The 22,974-nt window shown below is 40.0% G+C and overlaps 1 protein-coding gene across 1 annotated transcript in view; it reads right to left on the bottom strand.

Annotated features, from left to right (window-relative positions):
• Window positions 1-181: 181 nt before the first annotated feature.
• Window positions 182-22,974, bottom strand: part of LOC135085416 (solute carrier family 2, facilitated glucose transporter member 1-like) — a 34,183-nt gene continuing 11,390 nt past the window's right edge. Inside the window, exons 2-12 of the mRNA XM_063980205.1 lie at window positions 11,415-11,513; window positions 10,049-10,212; window positions 8,837-8,947; window positions 7,515-7,602; window positions 6,618-6,831; window positions 3,555-3,613; window positions 3,090-3,291; window positions 2,423-2,559; window positions 1,892-1,994; window positions 1,404-1,504; window positions 182-1,182 (exon numbers count right to left, since the gene is read on the bottom strand). Coding sequence (XP_063836275.1) covers window positions 1,045-1,182; window positions 1,404-1,504; window positions 1,892-1,994; window positions 2,423-2,559; window positions 3,090-3,291; window positions 3,555-3,613; window positions 6,618-6,831; window positions 7,515-7,602; window positions 8,837-8,947; window positions 10,049-10,212; window positions 11,415-11,513 — 1,416 coding nt within the window. The 3' untranslated portion in view covers window positions 182-1,044. The remainder of the gene's footprint in view (window positions 1,183-1,403; window positions 1,505-1,891; window positions 1,995-2,422; window positions 2,560-3,089; window positions 3,292-3,554; window positions 3,614-6,617; window positions 6,832-7,514; window positions 7,603-8,836; window positions 8,948-10,048; window positions 10,213-11,414; window positions 11,514-22,974) is intronic.

The following is a 22,974-nucleotide window of genomic DNA, read 5'->3' as shown; positions in this document are numbered from 1 at the left end:
TAATGCCAAAGCAATTAAATAAAGATGCATTCTCTTTGTTTTTGTGAAACTCAAAAACTACTGGAGGGATTATTATCACCAATAAATAGAATAATTTAAATTAGTTTAGTATCTTTCTGTAATAGAAATGTTAATTCCACGGACTAAAGTAGGACTAAAGCTAGTAATAAAATAAAAGACGTTGCATGTTTAATTTATTAAAAAAACATTTAATTCGTATAAAAGTTAATCATACGACTGGAGATTTCTTCTCATTACCACTAAAAATAAATTAATTACACAGATCAAATGCTTTAAAATGACATGGGAACAATCAAAATGCTTTAAATAATTAGTTTGTGTAGGTTAAATAGATGTTTTTGTCATGTCAGTTTTTAAGTATTCACTTCTGCTTTCCCACTGATCATACAAATAAATTATTCAGACAACTTATCATACAAATGCAAAAATAAACCTTTTTCTTAAGCCTAAACATTTTCATAAATAAAGTTTTCACTGAGATTGTTCCATAGAGTATTAACATTATTAACGCTATAGGATAGCTCTCGCGGCAACAGTTGAGGCGATCAATACAAGCAAATAGCAAATATTTGAATCTGTATACGCTTGTCGCGCTGAAGTCTTGCGTATACTCCCTTATTTGTGTGTTCGGTATTCAAACATTCGGTGTAAGTGTTCTTTAAGTGATCTATACTACACTTTCATTAAAATTTGAGTCAAATATGTTTTAATACTACATTTTGACAAAAAAATAATAAATAAATCCCATAGCGAAACTGCTACAAAAGTTTATATAAATTGGTTGTGTACATAACGTACATATTATTGTCGAAAATTAGAATATTTATAAATTCGTCAACTTCACAACTTTAAAAATCTAGTCTCAACTTCTTACTACATGCTGGCATAAGAGAGATAGATGAATAAATTGGACCACTTAAACTAAAAATTAGGAAGCACGTTGTTGTGACAAGTTTTTAAATTGCCTTATCAAATTACGATGTCAATATTTAAGTACAAAATTGTATAAAAACTTTATAATTTCTACATTTGTTGTCTAAACATGGCAGTTATTTCTTCAACAGTCTTGTTTTTCGTTTCGGGCACTTTGAAAAATATGAAAATGATGAACAATAGTTGCAGCACTGCGAATATTATGAAAGTGTATGAACCGAGCGCCAACTGTAACAAAAAAACAGGATTTACCACCAACTAAAAAAATTTTTTGAAATGTTAATTTTCATTAATTTGTTCACCATTAAAAGCAGTCAACTTGACACATGTGCATACATGCAAGCCATAGGGGAAAAAGAAATCGTGACTCGCCATCTAGTGTCAAGTAAAATAAACTAAACTCAACTTATAATACCTAAGTAACGCCATCTATATTTCTGTTTACGTACCGATATTGGTAGAAAACTGAGACCGACGATGAAGTTCGCGGCCCAGTTGACGGTCACCGCCACAGATGACGCAGTAGGCCTCGCGGATTGGTTGAACAACTCTGAAAACCACAGATTAAATTTATTTACTTCCATAAAAAAATAATAATTAAAAGCTATAATTTATTACGTAAGCTGTTCAGAATAAAAACTGATGTGCTCCAGTTACCTAAAGTTACTTAAGGTACTACGATGAACACATAATGTGCACATTATAAAGTTTTATCGCTCTTAAATAATAAATGAATTGGCTAAAAAACTACTTACAACTTTGTATCAACAGACAAGTGACATAAAGTAGTAAGTGTCTACATTAGTCCTATTTACTAGGGTCTTCAAGGAACTTTATTAATTCAATTTATTTTTAGTTAAACTTGCTAGCACCTTGAATAGAGTACAAAAGGATTAACTTAATGCCATAATTGCATTCTCCTCCAGTTATCACTTACCAGTCACAAGAAACCATGGAATGGAGCCAGGACCGACGGCGAACATGACCACGAAAAGGATGACCAGAACTATACACGCGTACGACACCCACACTAGATGAGTCTGAAACAAGAAACGATAGGATAACAACATAATAAGTAAAGATTAATTATTAGAGATAAAGATTAAAGAGCTAGAGATCTAGCTCAATTCAATAACATTCACAGTTTATTCTAGTCTCGCAAAATATTGGACCAAAATGAACGGACGTTGACACTAGTAATAAATAATATGAGGTTGAGCGTTTGGCATTATTTGGGCCCTTTATTTACTTCTTATTGATAGTGAGGGCTTTATCAGTTTAGAAACATAGCACACAGAGAGTATGAAAGATTAGAAGTTGGATTAGTAAAAATTGAAATCATCTGCAAGAACAGAATAAAGGTCATAGCAGACTTATCAACTCGGAAAGGGATCAACACCATAACTATTGCCTTTCGCGAGCTGTCATCGCCTTCCGTTTTTATAGACAGCTACAATTTGATACTCACATACATATTGGAGACACACAACAGTATGGTGGTTACAAACATCCCACTGAAACCGGTCAGCAGCAGAGTCTTCCTGCCAGCTACTTCCACCAGGAACAGACTGATCACTGTCATCACGACGTTCATAGCGCCCATTCCTGCAAAAAAAGAATATGAAGTAAGATTCACCTCAATCATGAGCAGACTGCAGAGGGAGTACAACAGACTGTGCAAAGCATGTGACGTCGACATTTTTGGCGCGCTGTGCCGAGGTCCCTTACAGCCACAGCAAATACGTAAATAATGTATAAGAAATTTACTCATAATGTTCATTACATTTCAAATTTTCACTGTGTTACCTACTATCTCTTAGTTTTTATATTTGCAACTGTCCACATTGCATGCCGTGGCAGCCTTTAATTAAGACAACACTTAAGTAGTTTTAAGCACTTTTAGTTATAGTAATTTCATGTATGCGTGTTTGTCTTGTTGGTTGTCCTAATAAATAAAATAAAAATAAAAAATTTAAGAAGAAGTTAATCACAAGTAAACAAGGTGGACCGACGACCTCATAAAGGTAGCAGAAAGGCGCTGGATGCTGGATGAACCGGCCAACATTGGGGGAGGCCTATGTTCAGCAGTGGACGTCATATGGCAGAATTGATGATGGCGATAAAACATGTCTTACCCAAGGTAGCGTACTGCGACTGCGCCTTATCCAAATTAACCTTCCTAAAGATGTCCGTGGAGAAGAATATAACAGCGTTGATGCCTGACAGCTGCTGAGCAACCATCACCACCATTGCTATGAGAAGGGGCTGTCTAAGTTGTCTGTTACTGAACAGCTCTCTGACGGTCGCTTTCTTGCTTATTTTGTTCTTTTCGGCTTCCTGGAACATAGATGGATACAGTTTCTATTTGACACCATTAGCGTAATATTTAGGACTATTTTTCAAGGAGGCCTGGAGAAGGAGGGGTGCTATTAGTATCATCATAACCCACGAGTGAGTACTATAGACGAATCGTCGGGCACTAGATCATTCGGGGTGGGCACGGCCCGGTTTGCTTTTGAAAGAATAAAAAAAAACATTTTTATAAATCTTCTAAAAAATATAGAAAATTCATAATATGAAATTGTAATGTTTCTACTCACCTGGTGCATTTCTTCCATTTCACCGTGAACCGCTACATCGCCTCGGAGCCAGTTCAGAGCTGTAAGAAGAGTAATAAAATGTTATTTTTAATAAATATGAAATAATATTACTTATGCATGCGCCATCTATCGCTAAGTTAATGTACTAATTACAAGCTGAACGTATACAGCGCCATCTATATTTTGATATTTAATTTAATTTAATTTTTCAAAAGTACTGGATGAGGTTTGAATTTCACTCTACAGTAGTGGCGCCATGTCGCCAACTGGTGACCACAGCCCCCCTAGACAAAACGCACTTTTTGATCGACTCGAAAATCGAATCCGTCAAAACTCCATACAAAAAAAGGGCTTTTCGACCACTTTTCGACTGGTTTACGATTATAATTTGCACTTTGTCTAGTCCCACAGAGCACGTAATAGTGACGAAACGATTTTACAAAATATGGGGGGCCACATGACAGCTCAGACATGTTACTTTTTACTTTAGAAGTAAGTTTAGAAGTCTTTTAGCATCGGCGAACGGCAGTTTTGCGACTGTATCGATGCAGCATCGCTATTTCGACTTCATGCTTTCGGATTCCGACGCGGTATCGAAATCGCGTGTTTTAGCGACTGATGTTGCTTTTTAGCCCGGGCGCAGACCACTGATTTTGAGAGCGAGTTATCCGAGGATACAAAATTGGTGGTCGTCTGTGTGTGCCTAGGCTTCAATGTGCGGTGTGGAATTTGTTCGTTCGTTCGTTCGTTTCAGCCAAAAGACGTCCACAGCTGGACAAAGGCCTCCCCCAGGGCCGGATCGTGAATTTGTGGGGCCCTGGGCTGAAACTACTTGGGGGCCTATCTTAGTACTCACTCAACTAATAGCCATGCCAAAAAACTGTTTCTATAATGATATATTATTATTCTTATACATACAGTGTGAGTCACGATTAAGTGCACATATGAAAATAGGTGAAACTAGACTAGATCCCGCTAAAAAGTAGGCAAAAATTTGAAAAAAAAAAATTGTTGTCTGTAAAGTCGGTTTACGGACGATATTTTTACGTGACAACGTCATAAGAAAATATTGATTAAAAATTGCATACTAACTTTTTGAGATTTTTTTTAATTTTTTTTTTCTGTCAATTACTTCTTGTAAAGAAAACGTAATAACTTTTAAACTAAGAGGTATATCCTGATAAAATAAAAACAGTAATAATGCTAAATAACAGGCGATACTAAAAAAATACATAAAATACTCAGAAAATGGCAACAAATAATAAAAAAAAAATACATTTTGAGAAAAATCTGCATTTTAATTCGTGTTTTTTTGGTTATTTGATAAATTTCTCCAAATAATGCCCCCATAACAGATTGTTTTTATTACTTTGTGTTATTCTTTATCGTATTACCTTTGTAAACCTAAAAATAGCATGTCTCTATCCCTATCACAATGTTTGCAATGATCGTTTGAACTAAGCCTCTCCGGGCGCGCCATTCTACGCTTCGTAAATAAGAAATAAAAATAAAATAATTGGAAGAAAAAAAATTTAAAAAAAATCAAAAAATTAGTATGCAATTTTTAATCAATATTTTCTTATGACGTTGTCACGTAAAAATAAAAACTCAGTAAAAACTCAGTAGAAAACTCAGTAAAACTCATTTATTTCTGTAAGTAGGCTTTAAAAAAGCACTTTTACACGTCCCAGTATTAACCCTACCACTGCTTCAGGACAATAAATGGGCCAGTGCTGAGAAGAAGCAGCGCAAGAAACTCAGACACTATTGTCAGCCTCTTTTTCAAAGGTTTACAGGTTTTCAAAATACATAGTTATAATTTATAACTTATAAATATTTATAAATATTTATGCGAGCTAGGCAGTTACGCATCCCAAACATTTTTATCTTTTAAATAATCATCGACTTTATAGTAGCCCTTTTTCATTAAGGTACTTTTAATATGTGCTTTGTGGTAATTTATTAAATAATTTAATACATTTCCCCATAAATGAATTCCCAATCTTATGCAGTCTGAAATTTGGAACGGCAAGTTTATTTTTGTTTCTTGTATTAAAGTTATGCAAATCGCTCTTTTTCGTTAATTGCTCTATATTTTTGCGAACATATAAAAGGTTTTCATAAATGAACTGTGAAGCTACTGTCAGTATGTTAATTTCCTTAAAAAATTCTTTCAAGGAAAATCAGGGTCCAAGGTTATAAATGGCCCGCACTGCTCTCTTCTGCAGAACAAACACAGTTTCAATGTCCGCGGCTGAGCCCCACAACAATATGCCGTATGACATTATACTGTGAAAATAGCTAAAATATACTAGCCTTGCCGTTTCAATGTCAGTTAATTGCCTTATCTTTCTCACTGCAAAAGAAGTCGAACTGAGCCTTTTTGACAAAGTTTCAATATGAGGACCTCACTGAAGTTTAGCATCTAAAGTGATTCCCAAGAATGTTGTGGAATTTATGCTATTTAATGGTTCATTCTTCACCATTAATTGCGTGGAAACCTGCCTCACATTAGGTAAGCTAAATTTAATGCACTTAGTTTTATTTGCATTTAACAATAAGTTGTTAACAGTGAACCAATGTAGAACCTGTGAGAGTGTATCATTAATATCGTCAAAATTTACCTTACCTCTATAATATCGTCCGTAAACCGACTTTACAGACCACTTTTTTTCTTTTTTCTTTTTCAAATTATTGCCTACTTTTTAGCGGGATCTGGGGGCCCCTTGTAACCCCGGGGCCCTGGGCTGCAGCCCAATCAGCCCATAGGTAGATCCGGCCCTGGCCTCCCCCAAGGATTTCCACAAAGACCGGTCTTGCGCCGCTCGCATCCAGGCACCTCCCGCGACCTTCACCAGACCGTCGGTCCACCTAGTGGGAGGCCTGCCCACGCTACGTCTTCCGGCTCGTGGTCGCCACTCAAGAACCTTCCTGCCCCAGCGGCCATCAGCTCTCCGAGCTATGTGTGTGTGGAATTTGTAGCAGCTTCTAAAAGCAGCTGAATCGCCGATGCTAAAAGTATGTGGCTCTAAAGGTTAAATCCATTTAAGCAGCTATTCTTACCTCTCTGAGCATGCAATTCCTGCCCTTTATTCAGCAGAAGGTACTTAGGCGACTCCGGGCACCTGGGTAGCGTTGCGCACTGGATGACAGCTGGGATGACAGTGACAGCAAGCAGCCATGGCCAACCAGTCTCGGTGCCGAGAACTGATGTCAACCCCAGCACTTGCGAGAGAAGGATTGTCATCGTGATGACTAGCTGGTAGACCGTTCCTATCTGGACAAAAAATTATTCAAAGTCAACTTTATGGATCTGGCGCGTAACTCAGTAAATGTCTGAGGTATGGGAGCGGCGGAGGGGTGATATTGACATAATATTATGACGTGATTGCGTGACAGGACATACAAAGCTAGTCTCGCTGACGTTTGACCGTCACAAATCACCCTCCCCTCGTGTCGCTCCCATACCTCAGGCACTGACTAAGTTAAGCGCTAGACTCTATTATCAAAAAAAAATGTTTTAAGCTGGGTTAACCCAAAGTTTTGGGTTTAAGAAAAAGTTTGGGTTAAATATGTCAACATTCAACAAAATTGCCTACAAAAAATATTGAATGTTGAAATGTTTTTTTTTTTGTTGATTGTGTATAGCAGTGTTTTTCAACCTGTGGGTCGCGAAAGGTCATAAAAACTACCTCAGTAAAAAACAGTAAAGCTTTAAAGATAGCTTAATTTGAAATCTAAATTATCCAAATGGATTGAATAATTCGGTTCCTACAACATCTATGAAACCTTAAAAAATGCGCGAAAAAAGAGCGAACGGTCGGGGGGGTCGCAAAATATTTTGTCATACTAGGGGGGTCGTGCCATTAAAAAGGTTGGAAAACACTGGCAAAACACGCGCTGGAGATCGGGTTTTAGGGATAAAAACACCAATTTTGTATTAAAGAATGTATAACTTACTGATCCTCGTAGCGACACTGGAGATATCTCCGCCAAGTACATCGGCGCCAAACCGGCGTTCAATCCGTTGTTTACACCGATCACCAACCTGAGAGCGTGGGTTCAATTACAATAGTGCATTTGACACCATGTCAATTGACATACTTATGAGCGAGTCAACACGGCCGTCCCAGAGAGTTTTATGGCAATGGTAGGTAGCAAGAGAATTACTTGAAGCCACGATAGTCGAACGGTGAAGGACCGTGGTGAAGGGGTCGGACTGGCCGACTCGAGATCCGAGGAACGCGGGTTCGAATACCACCGCCGCTCGACTATTGTGGTGAGCCCACTCGTAACACAAGCATATTTAGCTTACCACAAGGGGCTAACGGGACTATTACAAATTACTAATAATCTTTAAAAAAACTTATATCAAGGCCCGACCCAAGTCTACAAACCGGGCGATTTAACTGCGACGGAGCGAACCCGGGGAGGTGTTTTAATTCTAGAACCTTAGGCAAATGGAGGATTTGACTTCACCCATGTCTTATTTCAATAAAAAACAATTATACAGTCTTGACTCTTGAGACACTCAGGTCAGAGAAGGACGATTATAACAATAGTATGAAATAAAGCTGGTTGTTTAGGGTTCCGTAATAAAAATGCCAAAATTAGAATAGAGCTCCGGCAGATCAGAATGGAACCACCCACTCTTCCCGTGGATGTCGTATGAGGCGACTAAGGGACAAAAAATGCGAGTATGCTGAGTAACGCTAGAGCTATAGCAATGAGGGTACAGAACCCAGTGTTTGAGTCTTATTTAAACTTGACCGGTCATTTAATTCAGGTAAGAAAACTGTAAACAAAGAACGCTCTTTGTTAATGTGTGTGTAGACAGACAAAACAAAAAACATTGTCTGAGGTCGCAACACAAACGTCATAGTAAATAATGACAACAAAAATGTCTTAAAGGTTTTGTGCTCACTAGTTCGCGCCACTCATAAAGAAGCTCAAAGTTGCACAGTGTGCTATGGAAAGGGCTATTCTGTACGAGATCGAATAAGAAAAGAAATGAGGAGATCCGTAAACGAACTAAAGTCGCTGACATAGCCCGACGGATTAGCAAGCTAAAGTGGATTTCCAGGGCACAAAGTACACAGAATTGATGGCTGATGGGATTAGCGGGGAGTTGCGCCGAATTTTGTCAGTGTGTGCGTGCGCGCCGCATACGTATTGGCGCGCTCACATACAAACCGCGCTCGGTGCGTTTCTATGAAGATAACCTACTCATTTGTATTTAACTACTCTGGGGCAGGTCTATGATTATTTATTTTATTACTAACCTTCCAACGATCAGCATCTCGGCTGAGTTAGCAGCCTTTGCGCTTCCTTCCAACGCGGCCCCAATAAACACGAATATATTGTTCAGAAGCAACCCGCGTTTTCTTCCAAATCTGAAAAAAAAAACAACAACTTTTAACAAAACTAGCTGAAATAATTTAGGATTCTAACGGTGAATGAATTTTTCAAATCGGTCCAGTGGTTTCGGAGTCTATTAAACAAACAAACACTCAAATCTTTCGTCTTTATAATGTTAGTGACATTTATAATACGCAGAACTGACGGCCGATGGGACAGCAAGGTTCTGGAGTGGAGGCCACGTTCCGGAAAGCGCAGCGTAGGACGTCCACCCACAAGGTGGACCGACGATCTCATAAAGGTAGCGGGAAGGCGCTGGGCAGGCCGCCACCAACCGGCCATTGTAGTGTTGACAACTCTCCGATAAAATAAAGATAAGACCACTATGAGACCCAGAGGTCCTGGGTTCGATTCCGAGTTCCGGGCGCTCGGTTTGGTTGGACTTGTTCAACTGGCTAACTACCACCACCTTAACTCAGACTGTATCTCTTTAAGATTATATATTTTCCACCAGCTTTCAGTAGTGTTGTCCCTCGCTGGCGGATTTCGTAACTTTTTCCTGGTTTTCACCAGTGAAGGACTGTCAGCGTCAAATAGTTCGTGACACCCAATTAACGTAGACAATAACGCCCCTATTCACAAACATTACTATGAGGTCTCACAGTGCGCGTGGACGCACAGGGATACACACGAACCAAGCACAGAGCTCTATTCAACGCTGTGCGTTCGGTTAGCTGCTTCACTTAAGCAAGCATCCTTTGTGAATAGGAGTGTTAGTTCGCAATACGTTTTTGTTCCTGAAATAAAGTTTTCCTGTCAACTTTTAGGCCACTTTAGTGTCACGAATAGGGTTGCCAGGTCCAAAATGGTGCATTTAGCAAAAGGTGCAATTAGTGTCAGCTCGTGAGTGTCTACTATCACATCCTGATGCGTGAGCTTCATATTATTCTGTGGCTCGACTTTCGCCTGGGCGCGGCAGCCCAATAAAAACCCTACCAAAAGCCGGACAACACATTACAATATTTGGCCGGACAAGACCGTAAAAAGCCAAACATGTCCGGCTAAAGCCGGACGCCTGGCAACCCTAGTCACGAACTATTTGACGATGACTGGACAATGGCAATAGTAAAACTGACCTATCAGCAACAAATCCTGTCAGCAAGCCTCCGATCATGCCACCCACACAGTAGATGGAGACAGCTATGGACCAGACCGTGGTCACCTTTGGGTCGTCGGTTGCGTTGTAGAGGGTCGAATTCGTGCCCGTTAGAGCGTCGTCTTGTAGCCATTTTGACATTATCTGCAAAAGAAATGAGGATTCATCATCAGGCCATTAAGTTTTTAATGCAGGAGCACGCTCTCTTTCTCCACTCCAGAACCTTGCTGCCCCATCGGCCGTCAGTTCTGCGTACTATGTGCCCTGCCCATTGCCAATTCAGTTTGCTAATCCGTCGGGCTACGTCAGCGACTTTTTTAAAAGATTATTAGCAATTTGTATTGCACAAATTACTAATAGTCCCGTTAGCCCCTCGTGTTAAGCTAAATAAGCTTGTGTTACGAGTGGGCTCATCATAATAGTTGATCGAGCGGCGGTGGGATTCGATCCTTCGTTCGTCGGATCTCGAGTCGGCCAGTCCGACCACTTCACCGTTGGGCTATCGTGGCTTTAGTTCGTACGCTCTCTCAATGGACCATTAGGGTCAAATGGAGGATTTGGCTTGCACTCCTTACGCTGGCCAGACCTGTCTCTCTAACCGGCTAAAGCCTGGTCTGTGAGCACGTAGAATTTTGTCCAATGACCCCAAGCTACCCATCCTTATCGCTCGCGCGTAATTATATTGCTGTCACGACTGTGCGACGGCCGCCCGCAGTGAGTGTGCGAGCGCGACAGCAACATAATTACGCGCGAGCGATAAGGATGGGTAGCTTGGGGTCATTGGACAAAATTCTACGTGCTCACAGACCAGACTATAGCTTTCTAGCACGACTTCTGAGTAGAGTGAATTTCCACGTCCAGAAAGATAGAGTTCTCTTTATAAAGGACCCAAATCGTACACATGCTGAAGAGTCGCTAGTGTCTGCTTTCTAAACCACTGAGCTTCTGTCTAGAATATTCTCAACACAAATTCACAACTTCACGCAGGAAGATTCAATGAAGGCTATGGACAACGCCACTCTGCGGAGTTTTGGGCTGACTCTGTGTAGGTTTGTTGTAGACACGACAAGAAGAAGAAGAATAATCTCCCAAAATTAATCTCATTGTTATTACGTCAAAAGCACATTGGGCTGACGGCCGATGGGGCAGCAAGGTTCTGGAGTGGAGGTCACTTACAAGCGCAGCGTGAGACGTCACCCACAAGATGGATCGACAACCTCATAAAGGTAGCAGCAGGAAGGCACTGGATGCAGGCCGCTACCAACCGGGCGATGTGAAAATCATTGGGGGAGGCCTATGTTCAGCAGTGGACGTCCTGTGGCTGAAATGATGATGAAGTTACTTACAGCTTGCGGGGCGTTCATGACTCCAGTGTTGTAACCATGCTGGAAGGCTGACCAGCATGCTGAGGATATTATGGCAAAGGCCAGTCGCAGGTTCATATCCTGGGGACAAACAAACAATACTTTATTAACTCATACACACTTCTTCTCAGTCGTTTCGATCTTAGAGGTATAGTCTGGTCTGCGAGCACGTAGAATTTTGTCCAATGATCCACCCATCCTTATCGCTCGCGCGTAATTATGTTGCTGTCGCTCTTGCACACTTACCTACTGCGGGCGCCCGGCGCACAGTCGCGACAGCAATATAATTACGCGCGAGCGATAAGGATGGGTAGCTTGGGGTCATTGGACAAAATTCTACGTGCTTACAGACCGGGCTTTAGCTAGGCCTAAGACGCATCTATTAACAACCTAAGCAATAGGTACCTAGGTATGTCTATAAAAAAGTTTCATGCGTTTTGAGATATGACCAGTTTTAGTTATTTTTAAATGGGCTTAAGCTTTATCGATGCATCAGGCACCTTCAGAATTTTGGGTCACCCTGTATACCTCTGTGGTTCCATTTTCTTCCCTGCTATAGATTAAAACCTATAGGTATTAAAAAATAAAAATATGTGTAGCTGTTTACCTCTAGTTCATGACCCTTTCTTTTAAGTTTATACATGATTTTTTTTGTTATTAATCGTGTAATTTAAATAAAAATACTCTTCAACAAAAAATCAGCACAATAGCTGACAAGTGACAGTTTGACTCAATGTCGAAAACTTTAAAATTTTGCCTGTTTTTTTCAAGTGCCTGCCTGTTTTGCCTTATTTTTATTTCAAAACCCGCAGCGTGCCTGCAGCTCTTCTTAGGCTGGGTTGCACCATCTTACTTTAACTTTGAAAAACGTCAAAAATCTGTCAAACTCCATACAAAAAGCACCGGTTATCGTTATAGTTACGGTCAAAGTTAGATGGTGCAACTCAGCCTAACATTAGAAGAAAACCAAATTACAGATATCAAAACCCACTGTTATAATAATCATAATGAATGAAGCAGCATGGGGCGAAGGTCGTAATCATACTATTAATAGGACTTATTATTATTTAATACAAAAACAGATGTGTATTTTGTACCGTATAGATTATATGGGTTACGTTTGTTACAGTGAGTGACACAGTTGTCTGTTTTTTGTCGGTTTATTCACAGATGTGGGTGATTAAGATTATGTTCAAAGAACGTTTCTTTCTCACTGAGTGAATTACAGTGTGAACTCTATTTAACGACAAACTCCTTAACTTAGAAGCTTCTTGACTGTTTTGGGCTACCTTGTTTTCTATCCGCTCTACCGTGTCACTACTCTCTATAACGCGCACTCTAAGATGCTCAGTCCCATAAGTGTCGTTATGTAGGTACTTTGTCACTGTATTTTCTGTCTTCTTTTATTAAAACAATGCCGTACAGAAGCTGAGAACTCTACAATCCTACGTTTTTCTCTGGGTCTCAAACTATCTCCTTTAATAGGTCAATTTTCATCGAAGTCTGTTCCGTAGGCATAGGATACGCGTCTCGACACTATTTTATTTATGATATTTATCGATTTTACACAATAAGTTGATAATTTTGTCGTCTAAAATTGACCATAAGATTCTATCATGGCTCATATCCTAGTCCGGTAGTGGTTTACCTCAGGAGAGACAAACTTTAGAAAGACACGGGTCTTAACGCGACGTTTATTAATGAGTTACATTATGTACATGTATGGGGCATTAATTTTTAATAGTATTACTTAATAGGGATATTCATGTATAAAACTGAGCGAAACAGATGGATTCAAACGATATTCCACATGACGAGTAGGTATTATAAAATTAGGATTTAAAAGTCAAGGTTACGGCAAATAAATAATATGGACCGATGTGAACTTTTTTGTCAAGTTTTGTGCCACACTTCGCTTAGAAATGGTGTTCTTTGAAATGTTAAAGGAATTGTTTTAATCGAGCTAGCATGGCAAATATAATCGAAGGTCGTTTATTTCTGCCATCATGACGCACAGAGGTGGGTAGACAGACACACCTACCGAGCTACTCGTCTGTGACGTTTTACTTACCGTACAAATAATTCCTCAACCTACAAAAGGAAAATGCCACAGATCACAGAAACTAAAGGGAGACGTGACAAAGGGGCGGGGCCGGTGTCGCAGCAATATGCCCAAAAAGAACACATTGCTCGTAACAGCAATGATGACAGCAGTGACGTCATAATGTAAACAGCTTACATTGCTTGCGTAGTACTAAATATTATTCGAACGTTTAGTACTGATACCGCAGTGGATAATGAGCACATAATTTTATTACTGTGTGTGTGAATTTCTAATGCGACACGTTTCGAACTCAGCGCATTAGTTGGCATCTCTCTAATAATAATATCTCTAAGGAAAATGCCTATTAAGCTTATTATTAGGTTAAGTACACTAATAATAAGGATAAAAGGAAAACTGCTTGTTTAGTTTTAGCATCGCGTTTTAACTGTCTGGTTGCCATAGTAACACTTTAACAGCATCGTTGTGTTCCAGCATTTCGGCACCTACATTACTATTGAGGCCGGAGTGTGAGTTTACATCAAACTTTGTCACTAGTGAGCTGTGAGCGCGTAAAAAAATGACATTAAATGTATGACGGATTGTACAGCGCCCCGTGGATACTTTCAGAAACTAAAATCTTCATAGATTTTTTAAACGCGCTCACTAGTGACGACGATTGATTTAAACTCACTAAGCCCTCTGTGGTTGAGGATTCCGGGTGAAGCTCGCTTCCACCTTCGGCCTGATCATCACTCTTCATCATGTAAGAAAGGCCAGAGCTTCCTCGTTGTGATAAATTTAATTTAATTTAATTTTCTTTATTAGGAAAACATACAGCTTATAATATTATGAATGTAGAATAAAAATAATAAGTCTTACACAAGCCTCTGAGTTTTCACTGATAATTTAAAATTGAAAAGACAGATTCAAAATTCAAAAGATAAAGCTGAAGAGTTCGTTTGCTTGAACGCGCTAATCTCAGGAACTACTGATCCGATTTGAAAAAATAGTTTTGTGTTGGATAGCCCATTTATCGAAGAATTTAAGGCTTTACTTAGGCTAATAACATCACTCAACAGCCAATAGGGACGGAGCAGTAGAGAAAAGCGGAGCAGAGCGTTGCAAAAAACGGGAAACTATTTTCACGCGAAGTCACGGGCACAGACATCTAGGTACATACAGGATGTTGCAGGGTGTTGATTTCAATACTTGCCATATCTAGGGAGTTGATTAACGCCCGTATTTACAAACATTACTAAGAGGTCTCACAGGGTGACAAACGAACTAATCACAGAGCTCTATTCAACGCTGTGCGTTCGAATTGTGGCTTTACTTAAGCAAGCATCGTTTGTGAATACGGGCGTAAGTAGGTTATTCTGATCACGAATCAGTAAAAAAAATTGACTCCGAAAAAAATTTAAAACGAACTTTAACTTTAGTTAGTCAAAGAAAAGTAACTACCTATTTACACTACCTATAGCTTCCTTCAGTGGGCTATCCGACATGATATGCGAGCGATCCGCCGCGTAGCTCGATGGTACCTACCGCAGTATTTAATAAACTACTTATTGCAGTATTGCGAGCCACAGACAGCTGATTTCGCACGGAAAATAATATTCGCTAAAAATTCCACTTTCGTTTGTATTTTTTTTTAGTGTAATGCGTTTATTGAAGTCATAATAGATCACCGAAATTAATATGGCGAGGATTGAAATCAACACCCTGTATAATATTTAAATGAACACAATTTTTGTCCCCGTCAACAATTGAATCCAAAATGTATGGTCCCGTTAATGTTTTAATTACAGGAAGGGGATATCCACCGTTGATAAGATCGCAATGTTTATGACATTGTTTACACCTTCCTTATAAACAACTAGCTAGAGCCCGCGGCTTCGCCTGTGATTTGGGGGAGTCAGATGTTTGTAGGTCAGATCGTGTGACCTAGCTTCTAAAAAGGGACTGTAGCGCTTTTATGCTGGTTTTCTATATTCAATCCTAATCCAAGAAAATCCGACCGAAAATTTCAATATGTTTTTGTCGAAATATCTGCCGTTTTCGATTTTACATTTTCATTTTAGCGTTCATCATTTGACAGTTGAAATCTGGATTTGGACAAGGATTTAATGGGAAACGAGCGTTAGGCGAGTTTTAACCTTTAACCGACGACGTGCGGTCTCACAGACCGCTCCGGTTTTTGAAATTTCTGGATTGCAATGTTCTACTTACTCCCGTGTCCCGAGCGTCTCAGTACCTTCGAGTTTAGTTGCCCATACGCGATTACAGGTAGTGGTTACATCGATAAGGGCAGTTTTGATAAGATAATTCGATTTAAAGTTCAACAGCGGTCTGTGGGACCGCACGTCGCAGACTACGTGACTTTTTTGTACCATACTAAAACATGCGTTTTTGTTTTAGACGACTCATATTTTGTAAAATTGATGGATCCTGGGCCACCACAACCTAGCAAAAGACATTTCCTAATGATATATTGATATTAGGACTTATTATTATGTAAAAGATGGTAGTCTGTAAAAAAATACCGCGAAACGGGTGGTAAAGCAAACAATGACATCTATTCTAGGCTCTGACATGCCAAATCAGCCTGATGTCATTGCACCAGCTGCAAAAAGGACGTACATTTTAGTCCACCTAAATTGAAAACGAAATTATCTTACAGGTGTTACCTATGCATACCGAAAATGCTTGGCATGCGGTAAAAAATAATGTACTGATTGTGCCTAATGTTTACCCTACGTCAACATTTTTTTGTGCATGTGATGTACGTGTCATTTATTTTTATTTTATTAATTATGTTCACTATATTTAGGAAGGAGTATAGTTTTTCTTGCTTTGATTAAAATTTACAAGTTATATAGGTATTATGGAGCTCTAGTGTAATTTCAATGAAATTAAGGGTCAAAAAAGTTTAAGCCATATTTAAATAAATAATATACATTGATTCCTCACAAATTATACGTACGTTTATTTGTAATACTCTAATGTTCTCAAAAAATATAAAACCAATATACTTTTATACAAAAAATGATTACTTTTTGAGTAAACAGTATAGCGGTCCCACAGACCGCACGTCGCAGACGGCGTGACAAAAAAATCACGTCGTCGGTTAAAGGTTAATGATTCGTGGTGATGCGAGGGGTTTGTTACGTATTTGTTTTAAGAGAAATTGAATAGAAAATGCGATGCGGGAATAGAATAACTGTGTGAGTTGCCGAGGAAGGAGTTTACACGATATATTGGGATTATGTGAGACTCATGCACTGACCTGGTAACAGCGACACCGGGCTCCCTATCCCAGTTCCAGCACTCCTCGTAACAATCCAATATCAGAGGGCGTCGGTCGAACAGCGGAAAACACTGCACTTCGCACAAAATCACCAAACGATAAAATAAAATAGGTTTTTTGTAGCGGCGTGGACGCGCACGTGAAAAATGGAGTATAGGCAACGGGCAACTGTCTTTTTTCTTTCAAAATGTTTGTCGCCTACACAACAGTTTACGCCGCGGAGAAATAGATGGCGTTAGACGCCAAGGAACTTTGGCGAATGGTCGGGAAGATGCACGCATGTATACCAACAGTAGAACATGAGAACTCTTTGTTGCCAACATAAGCGCGCAAACAATTCGTGATCAGAAATATGGCGAGGATTGAAATCAACACCCTGTATAAACTGTTGTAAACAATAGAGTAGCGAAGCGATTTCGATCGCACATGTTTCACTCGCACTCGAAGGAAGTACGGACGTAACATTCACATTGAGGATATTTTTGTGTAACTAGAGAGCGTTGAACTCTACTTATAGAGATATATAATTAGAGAGTCTACTTTTGTTTTATCCACAACGAGGAAGCTCTTGGCCTATATCTCACCTGATGGTAAGTGACGATCAGGCCGAAGGTGGAAGCGAGCTTCACCCGGAATCCTCAACCACGGAGGAACTGGCTATCTTACCTCTAACTGCCGGAACACAACAATGCTGTTAACATTGTTGTTATGGCGACAGACTTAGGTAATATCCCCCTCCCGTGCCGCTCCCATACCTCAGGCACTGACTGAAGTTAAGGGCTAGACCTATTATAGTTCCTAACCTAACGCCCCTTCTGGGAATAAAACTGCCGATTCGAGTCTCTCCAGGACCAACCCAATGAGGGCTATCGTTTTTATACTTAACAGTTGGCATCCCTGGCGATTGTCAGGACCTTACTCTACAGTGACGCCATCTTGACTCAGCAAATGCGATAGTCCTCCTATAGTCCAGTAGAATTAGCTTTTAAATCGGAAATAATTCCTACAAAAGATTTTATTGTTTTAATGGCTTCATTGGTTGCCCATTAAGACTCTCCTAAGTTTTCGACTTCGACGGAGTTGTGCTTAAGTGGTGGGGGCCCCCGAAAGGGGCATTTTTTCGGTTTTCCGGTTATACCGCGTAAAGGACTTACCCTATCAAAAAGTGGTCTTCATGACGGTTGAAGGGCACTCAATCCTGCATTGAATAAGACCAAATTCATATGTTTTGGACAAACCGTTCTCGGGCTAAAGTTCGGCAAAGTAGAAAATATACGTATAATTAATGACCCTCTCCACGTCCAATGGTTTGTTACCCACAGGCTTCCAAGTCTTGAAAAGGGCCACCTCAACCAGTGTAACCCTATCAAGGCTTACGAGCTTGATGCGCCTATCCTTGTTCGTCCCAGCCGTTCCTTAACTGCGGTTGCTGCACCTCTTCCTGGCACTCACCTGAACGACTCTGTGTTACCTACTGTGGCTGCCCCTCTTCCTTGTATCCTCCTGCATGACTACGTTGCCTAGCCGTATGCCTGGTCTAAGGTTCGACGCCAAAAATCAACAACAACAAGTTCATATTAAAACGCTGAAGAGTTTTTTGTTTGTTTGTTTGAACGCGCTAATCTTAAGAATTACTAGTTTGATTGAAATCATTATTTTTGTGTTGAATAGCTCATACATTGAGGAAGGCTATAGGATATATACAATCACTCTACGACTAATAGAGGCGAAGCAGTAAAGAAAAATGTTGCAAGCACGGTAAATAGTATTTAAACTATTTTCACTCGTACGAAGTTGATTTTGTGGCGTCGAACCTTGGACCAGGCATATGGCTAAGCAATGAAATCGTACAGGAGGGTACAAGGAAGAGGGGCAGCCACATTAGGTAACACAGAGTCGTTCAGGAGAGTGCCAGGAAGAGGTGCAGCAACCGCAGTTAAGGAACGGCTGGGACGAACAAGGATAAGCGAATCAAACTCGTGAGCCTTGTTAGGGTTACACTGGTTAAGGCGACCCTTTACAAGGCTTGGAAGCATGTGGGTAACAAACCATTGGACGTGGAGAGGGTCATTAATTATACGTATATTTTCTACTTTGCCGAACTTTAGCGCGAGAACGGTTTGTCCAAAACATATGAATTTGGTCTTATTCAATGCAGGATTAAGTGCCCTTTAACCGTCATGAAGACCACTTTTCGATAGGGTAAGTCCTTTACGCGGTATAACCGGAAAACCGAAAAAACGCCCCTTTTGGGGGCCCCCACCACTTAAGCACAACTCCGTCGAAGTCGAAAACTTAGGAGAGTCTTAATGGGCAACCAATGAAGCCATTAAAGCAAAAAAATCTTTTGTAGGAATTATTTCCGATTTAATCAATTTTTGTGTTTAATTCTACTGGCCTACTACCACTTTAGCGCTCACAAGTTGGCATCACTGTCTTCGCTACTAACAAGTGACAGGACCTTACTCTACAGTGGCGCTAACTGGTGAGCGCTAAAACGATAGCCCTCATTGATTATTCAGTTTGAAAATAAAGCAAACAATCACCTTCCATATTAATTAAAGACTTCACAAGAAACGGGGCTATTGTTATTACAACTGTTGAATATGTATGAGAACTGCGCACTGTTTGTTAATGAGGTTTTAAGTCCAGTTTTTACTGTCAATCTGTCTAGAAATCTAGAAAGAAAGAAAGAAATCTTTATTTGACAACTAGCACACTAATCATCAAAACAAAAAAGAAAAAAAAATTGTCAAAGAGGTCACCCAGCACCCACTCGGTGTCATCTTGCTTGACCCTATGTTCTTCTCAGTGCCGTAACTAGGGCGGTGCCAGCGGTGCCCAGGCACAGGGCGCAGACCCTGGAGGGGCGCAGAAATGACCAGACCAGTATCTAGTTTTGTTTCATGCATGGTAGTTAGTAGGTACATTTTGTTTTATTGCGAATATGGTGTAGACGCGCCCTCTGTCTGTACTATCTATATCTATATGGCATGTTTCAAGCGATCTTGAAACAACAACACTTGTAAAGGTGGTTAAATCCACCTTGTCTTGCTCGCAATATTACATACACAAACAAAAGTACCTATACCATTTCTGTCTATATTCATTTGGAGGGCGCCACTTCTAACTTAGAAGTTCTAAGCAAATCTGTCAATCTAGCTGAGGAGATGTACATATAGTTCACGTTACGCTGTCATTGCTGTCAGCCACATTCATTGGTCCTCCCTTTATCTTTGATTTTATTCATTAACTACGTGCGGCGTTACTGACGCACTAGCGTGCGAGAGATAGATAGAAAATTCATCGTTCGACAAGAGTGAAAAGGATGACTTACAAAACTAAACGATTCACAAACGTTCCATTCTGCCGCGACGTCCCACCCAATGTTCGGGGATTCCCCGATACATCGAGAATCACGCATTCAGATAGCCGCAGTGTTGCCAGAAGGTTACTTTTGAATTGCATTGGTTACTTTTAGGTTACACTAATGAAAAGGTTACTTTTAGGTGATTTTTCAGAAATTGTAGAATTAACTTTTACAGGTTATTCAGTAAAAAATATGACAATTTAAAAATTATGTCATAAAATGCATTTAAACATGAATTTGATTTATTATTATAAAAAATGAGTTTTAGCCAATGGTTTTCGATAGTGAAACGCAAATCCATGAAATGTTTTTATACGACCGGTCACTTTTCGGTCTTCATGGAATGGTCAAAATTTCGAACTTAGGTAAATGATTAATGATCAATTGTATTCATTTTCCATCCATGAACAACCTTACACAATCGCTCCGCAACCCCCCCCCCCCCCCCCCCCCCCCGTAGAGGCAGAGGTAGAGCATTTTTCAAGGGCGCAGTTTTGAAAGCTCGCACCGGGCGCATAAAAGGCTAGTTACGGCACTGGTTCTTCTGATTAATTTCGTTGCGGGTCCAATGACAGTTTAACTTTCCCCCGGGACAAACTTGACCTTCACTGGTTGGGTTATTGGCGGTCAAGCTGTAGATCCTGCCTACACAGGTGGGAACGAGAGGTGGGTGTCAAACTGTAGGTACTCTGACAGATATACAACTTCTCAATAGAAACACTTTTTTAGATGAATATTAGTCCCGTTAACCCCTCATGATAAGATTTTAAATAGTCTATACAAAAAAATAAATAAAAAAGAGCACCCACTCTTCCCATGGATATCGTAAGAAACAGGCGCTGCCGCTCTACTATTCTGCCGCACAATTTATAAACGCAGTAAGTAACACGTGAACAGTTTCGAGAAAAACGCGATCAAAGTTGAAATTTTATTTTGGGGTGTCTACATTTAGTAACGCAAATATTTGTAAAAAAAAATATATGGGCTTATAGAGCTAAACTCAAAGTTTATTTTGATATGAGGTTTTTGTATTTTAATTAATATTTTGTATTTAAAAATTTTAAAAAACTGTTTATGTTATGGATTAACTAAGTTTCCGTTCGATACTTACTACCCATGAATGCAGTATGATTGTTCCTTACTGCGTTTATCAGTAGTTTTCGTTACTTACGGTACATGTGTTAAATGATTGATTTAAATTTTAGTTCTTACAACGTAATATGTGCGCCGTATCTTTACAACTTACTGCATTTATGAGTGGGAGTGTGAATCAAAATAATTTATCAAAACTTTAAATGCGCAGTAATAATACAATTATACTGCGCTTATCATAAGCCAATAACGCTTTCATGTTGAACTTTCCCAAATGACCAAGGGGTAAATGAAACAAGTATTACAAAATAATTGCTGAGATCGCTTGTTATTAAATCAAAAATTAAGATATGGCAACCCACTTTTAGATCTTAAATAACCAATCTAATAAAATAAAGACTCGGTCGTTCGTTTCAGCCGAAAGACGTCCACTGCTGGATAACGGCCTCCCCCAAGGATTTCCACAAAGACGGTCCTGTGCCGCTCGCATACAGGCACCTGACGCGACCTTCACCAGATCATCGGTCCACCTAGTGTGAGGCTTGCCCAAGCTGCGTCTTCCAGCTCATGGTCGCCACACAAGAACTTTCCTGCCCCAGCGGCCATCAGACAACTTAAGGTGTCTCCAACCTTCAGAGGAGTGGGTACAGCACGGCATTTGACATGATTTTTGTCTTGTCCATTAAATACCCATTTGTTGAGAGGCTCTATTGAGGCAATCGAGGATTGAGCTTAGATCCTCCACGTTCTCAGCCATGACTACGATATCGTCCGCGAATCAAAGATGGGTGATGTACTCGCTGATGATATTTATGCCCAATCCGCTCCAGTCCAGAAGCTTGAAAACATCTTCCAGAGTGGTAGTGAACAGTTTTAGAAATATGACATCTCCCTGTCTCCCCCTCCCCTCGCTGCAACTGAAGTCCTGATCCCGGAGACGGACTGACATTGTGGCCTATTCGTACAAGCCCTTCAACGATTATATCTATAGTAGGCACCGTTGGAGAGACTGTAGCTTGAAGAGAGAAGTCTTTCTCATAGACCACAAATGCCAGACAAAGTTGCTGATTATTCTCCTCAGTTTTCTGCCATAGATAAGTATGTGGTCTATCATACTAAAGCCTTATCGGATACCGATTTGTTCGGGAGGCTAGATGTCGCGTGAAACCATTCATGATGACTCTCAAAAACAGAATCAGAAGTGAGATGGGTATAAAATAAATTTTTCAACAAGGTTTTGTTGCTTTTTTTTAAGAAGAGTATCACCAAACTTCTGTGCCATGCCGTAGGCGTTTTTCCCTCAAGTATGACGGAATCGAATAGCTTCTAAAGAGCCTTTAGTACCGGCGTTCCGCCTGATTTCAGAAGCTCAGCCGTGATTCCATCATCGCCCGGTGCCTTGTTGTTTTTCAGCTGTTTGAGAGCCATTCTAATCTCGTACAGACACGTCCGGGATATCTTCGGTATAGTGTCGGGTCAATCTAGCTCTTGGGTCTTCGGCTAGATTTGTCATTTGGACAGGTTTTCAACTTCTTCCAATAACGTAAGAGTCAGCCACTGCGTTCATAACATGTTAATACCTAGGCAGCACTCTGACAATCCTTAGTATGTACGCAGTATAATTGTAATTACTGCATTAATATTAAGTACAAGTCATCTGTTTTTCCTATGGAAACATAATATCAGTGTGTGTTTAAGTGGAATTACTGCACATATACTATGTGCAAGG

This window comes from Ostrinia nubilalis, chromosome 28, assembly GCF_963855985.1.
Source record: "Ostrinia nubilalis chromosome 28, ilOstNubi1.1, whole genome shotgun sequence".
Classification (NCBI taxonomy): domain Eukaryota; kingdom Metazoa; phylum Arthropoda; class Insecta; order Lepidoptera; family Crambidae; genus Ostrinia; species Ostrinia nubilalis.
The sequence above is the reverse complement of the archived record's forward strand: the minus strand, read 5'-3'. Positions and strand labels throughout refer to the sequence as shown.